This window comes from Polypterus senegalus, chromosome 9, assembly GCF_016835505.1.
Source record: "Polypterus senegalus isolate Bchr_013 chromosome 9, ASM1683550v1, whole genome shotgun sequence".
NCBI lineage: Eukaryota > Metazoa > Chordata > Cladistia > Polypteriformes > Polypteridae > Polypterus > Polypterus senegalus.
This window is the reverse complement of record NC_053162.1, coordinates 67,871,234-67,885,768: the sequence shown is the minus strand read 5'-3', so window position 1 is coordinate 67,885,768 and position 14,535 is coordinate 67,871,234. Positions and strand designations below refer to the sequence as shown.

At 36.0% G+C, this 14,535-nt stretch overlaps 1 protein-coding gene across 1 annotated transcript in view; it reads left to right on the top strand.

Moving 5' to 3' along the window:
* vac14 (vac14 homolog (S. cerevisiae)) overlaps positions 1-14,535 on the top strand; it is a 219,319-nt gene that overhangs the window by 2,559 nt on the left and 202,225 nt on the right. The window contains exon 2 of the mRNA XM_039763184.1: positions 11,985-12,135. Coding sequence (XP_039619118.1) covers positions 11,985-12,135 — 151 coding nt within the window. The remainder of the gene's footprint in view (positions 1-11,984; positions 12,136-14,535) is intronic.

The following is a 14,535-nucleotide window of genomic DNA, read 5'->3' as shown; positions in this document are numbered from 1 at the left end:
CTGATATCATGGCCAGGCTGTACACTGGTACTGTGAGTGCTGTGCAGAGTAGAGGCAGAACCTCTGCATCTTCCTCAGTAGATTCTGGGATTCATCAGATGAGAAGTCGTTAGTGCATCAGCAAGAACCTTAGCATCCCACAGTGTGTGGTGTAATGTAATGCCGTGACCACCAATTGTTCAACCTTTTATCTCTCAATTCACTGACTTAACCTGCCTTCTACATTACAATCTTGCAGCATCAATTGTCAAGCAAGAATTAACCCTAAATTGGACACCAGTCTGTCTTATGGTAGACTCTGACCAGTATTCTAAACTTGCTCATATTAGGGATGTGGGAGAAAATCTATGCAAACATGAGAGAGAACACATCAACTCTAGAAAGATAATGACTGGTTTGGGGTTAAAACCCAGATATCTGGAGTTCTCTACTGTCTGTTCAGTTGACTATGCCGCCATGCTGCTCCATTTACACAATTCCCAATTGGTAAGTTTCTTGTTTAATCTTATAACTCTGCAAAATTAAAAATCTTAAAACATTGTGTAGGTTGATTTTAAGTAGTGCCATTCACAAATGTGCTTATAAAGGAAAAGGAGACCAAATATACTTCACTAAGTACACTATACTACAAAGTCATCTTTGAATTTTTTTTTCCTATATGTCTATGTTTGTTGTATATGTATTTGTGTTAGTTAAGTTGTAATTAATTATCATGAGGCCTAAGTTCAGCAGTTAATTAATATACTAGTACTGTTGATTACCATTTATTTTAATCTACTTCAAACAACTTTGGTTGTATTTAGTAACTTGTGAAATTTATATTTGTATTTTACCTAAGAACTTGTTACAGTGCTCTTTGCCTGCACTCAGTGAAGAATGCTGTACAAAAATACTGAATTGAATTGAATTTATGTCTGCTTATATTAATGAGGGAGGCACAAGGATGCAGGTATCCATGACACCGCCTCACAACTCCAGAATGGGGGGGTTCTGATCCTGGCCTGGTTGCTATCTTTGTGGTGTTTGCATGTTTTCCCACTATGCCCACTGCATGATGTTTCATTCAAGGCCCTTGGTGTTCCTCCCACTGGTTGAAGGCATTCATGATAGCTTAACTGGAACTTTGAATGATTTGTGAAAGTGGCCAGTGATGGCTTAATGCTTCATGAAAGACTGGTTCCTGTTTTGTACCTAGTGTTGTCTGGATAATTGGGGTAAAATATGAATAATTTTATTGACAGTATAATTCCTACAGTGTCAATATAGGCCTGAATGCAGTGAGCTGAATTAAGGTTAGTATCTAGATGTTTGTCAAAATGCAAGGAGCTATGTTTGCTGTTTTTAAAGCCAAAGTTGTTTCTTTACAATAGTGGTATATATTAATTTTCCCAAGGAAAAACTGCATATCCTTTTAGTTTTCTCAAATGAAATGTTTTGTGAAACATCACAATTTTTAAAGAAGTACTGCTTCCAAATCCATCTTATTCTTTATCTTCAAAATGTAGATGACAACCATGCACTCTGGGGACTGTGCTTATTGGTTGATACCTTTGATAGTGCTGAACCTGATTTTATGCTTTGATAGTGATGTTGACTAAATAAAGACTCAATTTTTTCATTTTTCCAATGTACATGGAAAAAAAAAACTTTTATCAATACAAACACACATTCTTTGCTTTAAAGGAGATGTATTAAATAGGCTTAAGGATTTTATTTCATGTTTTTTCTAGTGCCCTGTCAGCCTCAGTTGTAAACAGCTGGCAAGGCAAACAAAAGGTGTTTCCATCAAAAAGTGCACATAAATATAAAGTAAAAGGACTCCTTAATTGATTCTCCTATCTGGTAAGACTGTGAACCATGTTTTTTAAATCCAGAACACTGAGATTCATTAACACTATGGCAATGTTTTGTTGAGAACTGTGTTTTGAGTTACAACCCAGGGCAAAGACTTTCCGAGTCTGTGGCCATAAAGCTTATGGAGCCATTTCTGGACAAAGGCAGAACCGTAACACCTGCTTCTTCACAGCGCTTTCGCTGGCTAATAGACTGCTGCACCACAACACAACTCTGCTTGGCACCATAAGTAAAATGAGACTTCCACCTGCAACTAAAGTCACTTTAGTATGTGAGCAATTTGCTAACGCTAGTGTTTAAATCTAGATAGATAGTTACTTTATTAATCCTAAGGGGAAATTCACATAATCCAGCAGCAGTATACTGATACAAAAAATTATATTAAATTAAAGAGTAATAAAAATGCATGTAAAAGCAGACAATAACTTTGAATAATGTTAACGTTTAACCCCGGGTGGAATTGAAGAGTCGCATAGTGTGGAGGAGGAACGATCTCCTCAGTCTGTCAGTGGAGCAGGACGGTGACAGCAGTCTGTCACTGAAGTTACTCCTCTGCCTGCAGGGTGTCTTCACATAGTTTCTGCAGTTTTCTTCGACCACATTCAAGCTAAGTGCTTTGCAATCATCCCCATCACAAAGGACTATGATCTGGGGACTGCGCTGGCCATCATAATCAACTGAACTTGCTATCACTTTCAGGAAACCAGCTTGATATGATACATATTTTGTGATGAAGTGTAAGAGAACAAACATAGTACATAGTAATGCTTAATCAAAATGTTGTGCCATTCCAAAGATGCTCAAGTGGTAGTAAGTGGCCTAATCTTTGAAAGACAAAAATTCCCTACTCCATTACACAACATATACTGGACTGTTGGCACAAGGGAAGGTGAATCAGTAGATTTATACTGTTTTGCCAAATTCTGCCCCAGTTATCTACATATTGCAGCAGAAACTGAGTTTTGTCAGACTAAGTGACATTTTCCAGTTTTCTTTTGTCTATCCATTGATTACATGTTCACTGCAGCCTCATCTTCCTGTTCTTGGCTGACATGAGTGAAAGGGTGTTGCAATTCATTGCAAATGATAACTATTTAGGGTTTGTGGTGTTTTCAGACCTGAATCTGGCAAATCTCATCTCATGTTAACAAGGTATATTCCTTCACAGAGCTGCTGCTCACTGGAAGGTTTTTTGTTTATTGCTCCATTCTCTGTAAACCTTCGAAACTGAAAATTCTAAGGGGGAAGTTCTTGCCTAGAACAACCATGTCAGATGACCACAGTCACACAACAGTCAAAGTCATGTAAATCTACATCTTGTCCATTTACATGGTTGACTGAATGCCAATTAAACTTCATGACTGCATACTATACATGTGTTGACTTTCAGCCATTAACTTGTCTGTTTGGAAGAGCAAGTTGTTGTGCTGATGAGTAAGTGTGCCTAAAAAAGTAGCTGCAGTGCTTAGTTTATGCCACTGCTGTGAAAAAGTCAGTACCAGTATTGCTGTAGCACAGCTCCAACATCCTGGTTACACATCCCAGCCATAGCCTCTGTGGACTTTCTTCCCATACCTAAATGATCATTCTCTGGGTTGGCTTGTTTCATCTGTTATTCTAAATCCATGAAGGTTATGTTGATTAGCAAATGTAAATTGACCTTGGTAGAATGAATGTGGATATGTGATGAACACTGGACTGGCTCATTGTCCACATATTCTTCCTGCCTTAAACCCATTGCAGAAAGGCTTTGCCTTGGATCATATTTGACTGACTCTTTTCCTTTATTAAATAACCAGTTGCCCTTATTATTTTAAGTTAAAATTTTGTGTTTTCCAATTAGCAGGATCACCATCAGTTTTATCCTTTATATTTTGACTCAAAATTGCAGGTTGGCGTGGTGGCGCAGTATTTAGCACTTTTGACTTAGCTATAGGAGACTAAATTTACATTCCAAATAAACAGTATTTTCATTTCCACAAAAATGTCTTGTTAGTTTAGTTGGTAATTTTAAATCGGTGATGTACACTATATGGTCAAGGATATGGACACCCTTCCAAATTACTGAGTTCAAGTGTTTGCACTGATCCCATTGTTAACAGGCACCTGGTCTACAAAGACATGGTTTGACGAGTTTTCTGTGGAGGAACTCCAGTGGCCTGCACAGATTCCTGACCTCAACCCTATTTAACAACTTTGAGGTAAACCAGAACACTGATTGTGAGCCAGGTCTTGCTGTTCAACATCAGTACCTGACCTCACAAATGCACAAACTTCCCACAGACACGTTTTCAAAATCTTGTGCAAAGCCTTACCGGAAGAGTGGAACTGTTATGACTGCAAAGAGGAGCCCAAGTCCACATTAATGCTCATGGTTACATTATTGCTTAGCCTGTATACTATATATTAATATAGTATTAGAAAATAAACTGGACTGACATTGCCTTTAGTGAATAAATCTTAACCATTCAACTATTTAACATATGTGTGCTTTTATTACATTTTAGGATTTATTCTCATGAATATCAGTTTGTCATCGAAACCTTGTGCTTTTCTCTCATGTTAACAAGGTATATTCCTTCACAGAGCTGCTGCTCACTGGAAGGTTTTTTGTTTATTGCTCCATTCTCTGTAAACCATCAAAACTGAAAATTCTAAGGGGGAAACTTAACAAATGACACAAATTTAGTGTTTGCATATTCGTGTTCAATATCAGTGTCAATTTATTTTCAGCAAACATTCAGCAATGAAGTGTGCAGTTTTGCCCACCTTTCTAACTGTATGTCTTGGCGAATATGCATTTCTGCTAACACAATACATGTTGTATAAGGAGAGCTGTTTTGAATCTTTGAAACGCTAAGTTAATTTTATTTTACTATTAAAAAATAGAGCAGCTCATTTCATCACCAGTGTAGACAATCCACTTTGAAACTTGCCTTGAGTTTTACTTTCTACAACTATTGTTAATGCTGCCAGTGTGTTATTTCCCCCCCCAGTCTTAAAAGAGTAACTGTGGATGTACAGGAGGTTTTTCTCTGCAACCCTGAACTGTTTTCACTGGATAGAAAAAGAATGAACAGATGCTTGAACAGCCATCTGTAGATGTGCTCATTACGATCTGAGAGTGAATGTGAAGTCTGCTTTCCTTCATTGGGACTGTGTAGGACATGTTATTAAAAAGAGATTAATTTCATAATTTCACCATCATTTCATTCTTTCTTACAAATTTGTAAAATTACTTATTAATGGAAGAATTTGGTATTTTTCTAATCTTAAGATATTTTCTTCACAATCATGGTATGTATGATTTTCCCACACAAAATTATATTTTAAATTTAAGTGCTTTCTATAAATTAAAAAAAATAAAATTTTCCCTGCTGTAGCACTTTAAAATTGATGGATTTGGGCACGGAGGACAGGCTTAAAAAGTTATCAAATAATAAGTTGATTTTTAAGTCAATATGCAGTAGGTGATGGCAGAACCAGAATGCATACCAAAGATCATTTTCAAAATGAACAGCAAGTACTTGTGACCAAAAAAAACACTACAAAGATGTACTCAAACAGAATTTATTGCTTTTGTCATTGATCTCATGAATAGTGAGTGAAGAGTCATGCCGGTATTTAAAATGTTAATTAATAATTGACATCATACATTGCAACAAACAGAACCACCCCCCTTGCAAATAAGAGATGCATCATAGCAACACAACCCACAAAATGGAACCCATAGATATATCAAACATTGCATCATGGGTTAAAAATAACATACGATTAATGAAAATAAAGTTTGCCCCTGTAGAGAGAAAAAAAAACATGAATAATCCCTGCCAGGGATATTCTAAATGACAATAAATTAATAGTGCCATGAATAGAATTCAGAACTGGCCACTGAAAATCAAGATAATTTTTAAAGTCGCCCCATTAATAACATTCATTCCTTACTAGTGTGCCTTCTGCATACACTTTAGGATGCTTTTGGATACCAGTTTTGCTTAATTCGATAAATGTTCACTAGATAAATGCGATTGCCTATATAAATAAACTCGGTTATATGTTTATAAGCAGAGAAGGGCAATTTTCTGTGATACAAAGTACTAATTAATTCCTGTATTGTGTATTCGTTTAAAAAGCTCCAGGATATTTGCATCAAAAATGTACCCAATTTATGTGGACAATGTACATACTTTATCATACATAATCACTGAAACATGTCAAATGCAGTAATGAATCGATTATCCTTATTTGTTATAGCTATTGAAAACAAAAAATGCAACCAGTGGTTGATTTATTGGGTGTGCAGGAGCCAGCTTCATTCTTTGCAGCACAGGCTGGCCAGCTGAGTGAGCAGGAACAGAGGGTCAATGAATAACACAGCATGGTGAAAAAGTATTTGTCCCCATCCTAATTTTCTCCATTTTTTTCTATATTTTACACAAAGCATGTCTTCAGACTTTTAGACAAATGCAATATTAAAGAAGGGGAACCTGAGTAAATACAATTTTTTAAATCATTAATTATCTTTATTTAGGTCAAAAGTTATTCCAACACCTCTGTCGCCCATATGAAAAAGTAATTGCCCTAAAATATCAGTTGGGTCTTTTTTTATTTAATTAACATTAATATTTTTTGCACTACTTTTCCCAGAAACTAGATGGTTCACTTGAAATTTATTCAATGATTTTAAAAAAGTTGTGCGCTTCAATGGCTGTATTTAACACATAACTACGTATTTATATAAAAAAAATAACAGCGTTACACAGAAGATTCTTTACTGTAACTGCCAATATAAGGTATTGATGGAAAAACCAAAATATTCTTTTGATTAAAAGAGGACTTTTTTATCACACATATCCTCCCCAGACATATACCATTAAACGAAAAGCCTTCATTCCTATAGGAAAATTAAAACACAGAGCGACTGTCCTCATTTGCTAAGTGAGAAGCCTGCTCTGTCTACCTCCAACCCCCACCCGCTGTAAGAGATGATTAGTTAATGATGACTCAGGAATCATATGATGGCACCCCTGTGAGTGGCCTGAGATTCTGTGAATGTAAGAGCATGTGATTACACAACTCTGGGAGCGTGTGCCTGCCACAGTGACTTGCCATCTTATGGAAGAAATTAGAATGTTTTGGTATTTCTTGTTGACTTAACTGAATTCTGTGCAAAAAAAAAAAAAAAATGCTGCTCTCTCTGTTTGATATAAATGAATTGATATCCATATGGAATAGGACTTGTGTGTCTTTTGAAAAGAAGTTATCATGGACAGTTATGAAATATATTTTGAGTAACTTCAAATAGTAAGCTATCTGAGCATTGAGTCTGTTTTTTTTTTACTTTTTCCAAGGGGTAGAGTCAACCATCTTTAAATTTTGCCTAACAATGCTGTAGAAATGAGTGTAGTATAGGTACTATATATTTTATTGTGAATGGAATAGTTGTACATCCACATAGAATGTGTCCTTAAACTTGATTGAATGGGTTAAACAAACAAACCATATCCCTACAGTTTAGAGGACATGGAAATTTCCTTGGGTAATGGTGACAGACAGAAAAGTATACACCTTTTATTACTATAAAACGTATACAGTAAATACCGTATTGTTCCCTTGTCCTTCATCAATATTATAATCCCATTTTAGTACAGTAAAGGTTTAGGGCAGAGGTCGGAAACCTACGGCACACGGAACAATTTTCAATGGAACTCTAATTGAATTGAAATATAGTAAAAAAAAAAAGTATTTTAATAACATTGCACGCGTTCTTGCTTTCACCTACGATTTGCGCATGCGACTCGCATGTAAATGGAAACCATGAGGTTTGTTTTAATGTACCACGGCCTGCACTGAACATGTTATTATATTTTTATTACAGCACTTACATTCACACCCCGCGTCCCCACCTATGTTTTATGCATGTGACTCAAATGTAAAGGGAAACCATGTCTTCAGTGTAGGCTGTGGTACATTAAAATAAACCTCTAGTTATTATTAATTTAATTTACTGCCCTAAAATGACTCATAAAAGACAACTTGATGTTCACCCTTTTCAAAACTCTTGTATGAATGAATATGGATTTCTACAACAAAAGAATTGTGCTGTGTGCAGGGCCGGTGAGAGAAAATCCGGGCCCCGGTGCAAAGAAGGTGTGTGGGCCCTTGTGTCTCAGAACGTGGCGACTATGTGACATACTTGTTTGCAGGCTGATGACTTTTTTCTCACTGTGCCTGGAACCCCCCCCTCCTCCTCCTCCTCACTTCCCATCTAATGGGGAATAACCTTGTAGACCACATGGCTTCTCTCCGAGGGCTTCCTTCATGAATGTCTCTTGCGTCATAAACTGTTGACCGCTGCTAAGTACCCTGTGACCCACCTGCCTTTTTAATTTTGAAACTAAACAGACTTGCCAAATTTTAAAAAAATCCAATAAAAATTAAATGAAATAAATAAATGTTCAAATTATAATAAAAATTATGGGATGCATTGGGCTTCATGGGCCTGCTTGAGCTTCATAGGCTCCGGAGCGATGTACCGGCAGCACCCCCCACTCCTTGGGCCTGGCTGTCCGTTATGCTGTGAAAGTGTTGTGTGTCGTACGTCAAGTGTACAAAGACATTATCAAACTAAACACCAGTCCACGTTTAAAATCTCTGATGAGAAAAGTGATACCCTAAAAAAAGACAGAAACAGCCCTAAGAAACAAACTACTTATTTTAGTCAAATAACTGGAACCAAAAATAGAGCCTCCGAATGTAGTAATACAGTTGCTTCGCATTGATTAATAGCTCTGATTAATAATAAACAATGATTAACCATATTACAATTCTTGATCATTTTTTTTATTCAGAACTATGCATTTTGAATTGAAAAAACTTGTAATTTATAATTTGGAATACAATTTTTAATAAATGTGTTGAAAATAAAAATTTGGCAAAACATTCTTTTCACATATGAGCCTATGTATTTTAAAATATTGAATGCGCCATAATATAAGATCCAGTTATAATGTGCTATTCTTTTGAAGCCCATTATAACCGGACCAATTTTGATACTATACATAACAAAATTGGTAGAATTATGTCGGCACGCGGAATTACATTGTAAAATGGGGTAATCCTAAGCCTACTCATGTGGGAAGTGTAGCCGATAACCGTTCACGAAATGTGCAGGATCTGATCTGCATTGCGCCCTTATGCCTGTGCCTCCATAAATAATAAATAACGGTCTAAAAATGCACACAAGCGTCAAAGTGATCCAGAAATGCAGATGCTTAACCAGGTCTTTCACAATAAGTTCGTGTCTCAACTACGTTTTTTTCTTGCTACGGGATGTTAGACCCTTACCATGTAAAGCTCTCTCTTGTATGGCAGGTGGTGCTAGAACATTCTTCTTATTTCTACACCAGTAGAGGGCACACTTTTCTCTTGTAAGCTACGCATACAACAGGGAGACCCAGCGTGCGAGCACGTTAGTTTTCTTTATATCAATTATGCCGGAAAAATAATTGAAAATAAACAAACTCGAATCATGAGGACACGAAATGAGAAGATGTCGTTTTGGGCAGTGCTTTTTGATTAATGAAGTATCAGCAACTATTACTCAACAAGCAAAATCCAGGTGTATATGGCCGACAAAAATGACGAGGAACAAAGCAACAAAAACGTTTCACGACGGGTGCAAACGCGCATTCTGGTTGATTATCATTAAAGCGAACAACACCAGGTACTGTATTGCGAAGTTTAGCTGCCAAAACACAAGCTGAGGCTTTTGATAGAGGGACGTGAACATTGTAGCACCTTAACTGTTGAGGCCACGTGAACTAAACAGACCGCCAAAATGTGTTGATGAAGAGTGAACAGCAACCGCTTCAAGTAGGCCCAGGATGACGCAGAAGAACCAGTCATGTAGTAAGAGAAGAGCTGAAGAAGTCTTCCCGAATTTTGAAGAATCGTTTTTTTGGAAGATTTTGATACTTAAAAATAGTGAGTGCTGTCTGTCTTTCTTTTGTATCCGAGGGAGGTAAAACGAGAAGTTGTTGCTTATGTGCTAAACGTCATTTGGGGTACAAATCGTTCATAACACTGCAATGCAGTGCATACGCCGTTATACTCGGATAGTTATGCAATGTAGTTAAGTGCATACGCTGAATACTGATCAGACCTTGGACAAGAATGTTTTTTTCTTACACTGTACACTGAAATACAGACGATACACATGAGACTTGTTTTCTTAAACACCACTGAAACGCATGAAATACATAACTGTGGGCTCGTTTTAGAACTTCTTACTTCCTCCGTCGTCAAGCGTTATAATTGTTCCATGTGACATTTTTTTTTTTTTTACTTAAGGAATTAACAAAATATAAAAAATTTATAATAATGAGGCGATTGTGAACTTGTACTTAACTGCAAGTTTTTGTTTGGGGTCTCAATGCACTGAGGCCGGAGCACATACATCTACTTTGTTACGACGTTGTACCAGAAGACTGCACATGCATAACACAGAAGTTGTCCATCCTTATTTTACAGAGCCTTTCCGTGAAATTAATGTACGTCTATTTTATATATACAGTACACTTTATTCTTCAACTTCCACTGTCAAACCCGCTTTATCGTATTATTGGCCAGGACGTTTAAGGGGCGAGGCAGTCGCCAGTATCGAGTCAGATAGCGACATCCAAATTCTGCGTACGTTCTGTATGAACGACAATACAGCATGAAATCATTGTACTTCATTGTTAAATGTGTTCCTTTCACTTCAGAGTCTACACGTTTTACTTTAGTATGCGTGCGCTTGAGTATATAGCGTATGCATTTTAGCATCAGTATTGAGAGTACTGTATATACTGTTAAAAATAAATGGTATCACAAACCTCACCACATAACGGGCAATTTTACGGCTGGTACTGTACACAGAATAGGGGCCTAAACCTTTTACCTTCGCAACATGGAGTAAGTTTAGCATCAAGTACACACGTCTCAAGAGTTTTGAAACATGTGTTCGAGCCTGAATGTTGTATAAGAGAGGCATCTTTCTAGATTTTCTTGAGCTATTTTGATCACACTCCAAACCCCAAGAATCTGCTTGCCCATCAAGTGAGCAGTTCTTAGCAAGCCTTCAGGTGTTTAAAATAATACTCTCATTTTGTGAGTTCACAACTTTCCAGTATAATTCATATCCTTGACTGATATTTTTAACATAAATATTGGCAAAAACATCTTTCTGTTTTTAACAGATTTACCAGTGACACATTGAAAACAAAAATGTCAGGATATCCTGCATATAATTTGAGAAGTACGTTATTTTTTTTATGCCGTAATACCAAAAAGATAGTTAATCTAATGCTGTGCTCACATCAAACCATTATAGCAGTTTTTCTTTTCTAAATGTTACCTTTTAATTAAATCTAGTATCATTCTTGCATTTCAACAAAGCTGCAACAGAATCTGTAAGGAGATGAGCAAATTCAGATTTGAGCATTAATAAGGTAGTATTACATCATTAAGTATCAATCGGTCTACTTTTTACATAGCACCAACCACAGAGATCACAGGGTCATTTACTAAAGTCACTGAAATTCTGTCCGATTGTGTCATAAAAATGAAGTGAATGGTAACATGACCCAGTTTGAACTTTTAGAACTGAATGAAGGGTTTGTTTGAGAATTATGTGGCAAATGTAGACTTTTATAACAGAAGTAATTCTGGTCTTAGAGTTGGTATGGATAAAAGATATTCAAAAGTAAGCAGACGAGTGTTTGTGTAATCTTTGCTTTTTATACAAGTCAAATGGCGACCTTGTGGTTTGTAGAGGTTTTTTCCATCTCCAAGCACTTTTTACACGTAATGGATATTTTTAAAATAAAATAATAAAATACAAGCTTTGAATTGGATTGTCATTTAGTTGTGCAGCAGTGTAATGTGATTTTGCTTCCAGCAGCTTATACTTTAAAGTAACATACTAAGCAGTAGTTCTATTCGATTTACAGCCTTTCTGTCATAGTGTTCTTAGAACGTTCATTATTCTCTGTGCATTAACTGTTCATTATTCTCTGTGCATTTTAGTTAGTTTATTTAAATTTTAAACCATGATAAAAGTGTGCAATTTTTTGATTCTTTCTCAACAGGCTTGTGCGTGAGTTTGTAGCCCAGAACAACTCCACTCAAATCAAGCATGTAATCCAGATTTTGGCTACAGAGTTTGCCTTGTCTCAACACCCACACAGTAGAAAGGGTGGTCTCATTGGATTGGCAGCCTGTTCAATTGCCCTAGGCAAGGTGAGTGATAAAATTATAGCTGTGTAAATGCAGAATGGGTAGAAATAATGTGTTTACAGTTGAAAGTTAATAGAAATTCACATGACAAATAGTATTATATTAAAAGTTGCTTAATAATCCCTGCTTCTTGTTTGTTATTTTGATTATTTCTCTTAAGCCTGCTAATTTAATTCTGTTTTGCTTATGGGAATTTTTTTTCAATGAGACCTTGGGTTAGGGAGCATGTTTGTTCTTGCTTGTCTCAAATGTAAACTGAAATAAGTTTTATGGTTGTCATCTTTATGGCACGCTCACCCTATTTTATTCACCCTTTAGGTGGAGTACAGAAGTATATGGTCACATAAAAAAAGTCATCCTTATACATTTTAAGCCACGCAGTTGAGGTCTTTTGCCATCTGATTCAATCTGGATAATTACCTTAAAAGTATTCACTCCCTTTATTTTTTTTCCATAATTTGAACCTGATAAATACAACACATTTAGATTTTTTTTTGCTTTCAATTACATTGGTTTTCCTAGAGTAAAGGACTTGGTTTTTCATTTACAAAAAGTATTCACCCCATGAGTATTTTCTTTATTCAAATGCCGTGGTTTGTTTTCAGACCAAAGAGCTCAACTTTAGTCTCTGTATATCTCAAAATGTTCTTTTAAGTTTTGTTACAAGTTTTTTTTAATCACACTCTTCAAATGGCTTTCTTCTAACATTTCTCCCAAAGATACTGAATCTGGGAAATGATGAAGAGATTGTTGATGTCTGAATAGTTTCTTCCATTTCAGCTAACAGGGATGTGGAAATTGAATTTTTTTCTACTTGTCCACGGACAAGTAAACTTAGAAAATCCACTTGTCCGCCAGTTAGATTCACTTGCCCATAAACAAATAACAAAAGTGAAAAGTAGTTTATGTTTTCTGATCTCTTTTATTGATACCAAAACTGCCTTCCATTTTAAAACTGAAAAAAGATCTTTCAGGGAGTAGTATTTTGCCACCTTGCTCTAGAATATTATATAAAATATTCCCTTATCATTTTAACTCACTAATAAACAATGCCTTCATTGTAGCTACATTAGTTCTGTTTCATATATTACAGTTACATAACAGAACACTGTCCTGATTCATTTTCTGCCATGTTCTTCAGCTTTTGTCTTGCAACATCTTCTCCCCTAAGAATCTTTGCTATCTCTAGACAGCATGGGCTGAATGCTGTTCATTTCTGCTTGAGCTGAACTGCATGGTTCCTGGACTGATTTACCAAAGAAGTAAATATTACCGATGTTGGGGGAAAAAATAATCGCGTCTAAGTGAAGATTTTTATAGGTATTTCATAACGTTTGGAAACCGTTAGAATGTTTTCTTCTTTATTTTTAATAAACTGACAGCGCGAAACCAACTTGTTTTATATGAAAAATTTTCTAATCAAAAACGATCTATAGACAGATCACCAAAATTGATGATGTCACGCAAAAAATTTCTTAACTCCTCGGTATATCACAACCTACACGAAATTGCAAATTCCAGGAAAGATTAACTGCCTAACAAGCTTTGTTATGTGGTGAAAACATTTGCATTGTAAGTAAAATGACCGCATTTTTATGTAAAAACAATGAATTTTATTAATAATATATAAAAGTTATCGATTATAATGAAAAATATTACATCGTAATGAAAAAAAATGGCCGCATCACCAAGCGTGTAAACAGTACGGTAAAATACTAATGTAAGACCGTAATAGTGCTTCCCCTTTGAAAAATCAGCCATCATTTTGTAAACAATATTGAAGACCAATCTGAGACATGAAGAATATGCATAAGTAGACTGTTTCCGCACGAAGTACGTACCCAAATGTTTAAAATTTGAAAGTAATGGTAAAAATGTACCCTGCACATCGCACATAATTCTTTTTTCTCCAGAAAATTGCACTTGTCCGCGGACAACTGAAACCAGAAAAACATGCTTGTCCGACGGTCAATTTACCCGTGTCGGACGAGTCGGGTGTTGGATTTCCGCACCCCTGAGCTAATGCCCTTTGCAACTGGCATCTTGGTCATTTCTTTAAAAATTGCCCTTTTTGTCTGGTTGCTCAAATTTCTGTAGATTTCATGATCCTTGTAACTACTGGTTTGTGCAGTATAGTGCTCCTAGTAAGGTTCAAAGCTTTGACAATTTTTATAACTTTCTTCAGCTTTTTTCCATTAACAAGTTAATGTTGGAAGTTCTACAGTCAATTGTTTGTTTTCATGACAGCAAACACTATATTTCATCTGCTATTTTACCCCCAAGACCACACAACGTTAGTGATATGTATTGTGTAATAAAACATTTGAACACAGGTTTACCTTGTTAATGTATTTGTGTTATTTCTCGAGAAAATTAGAATATCTCACCTAATTTAGGTTTTTC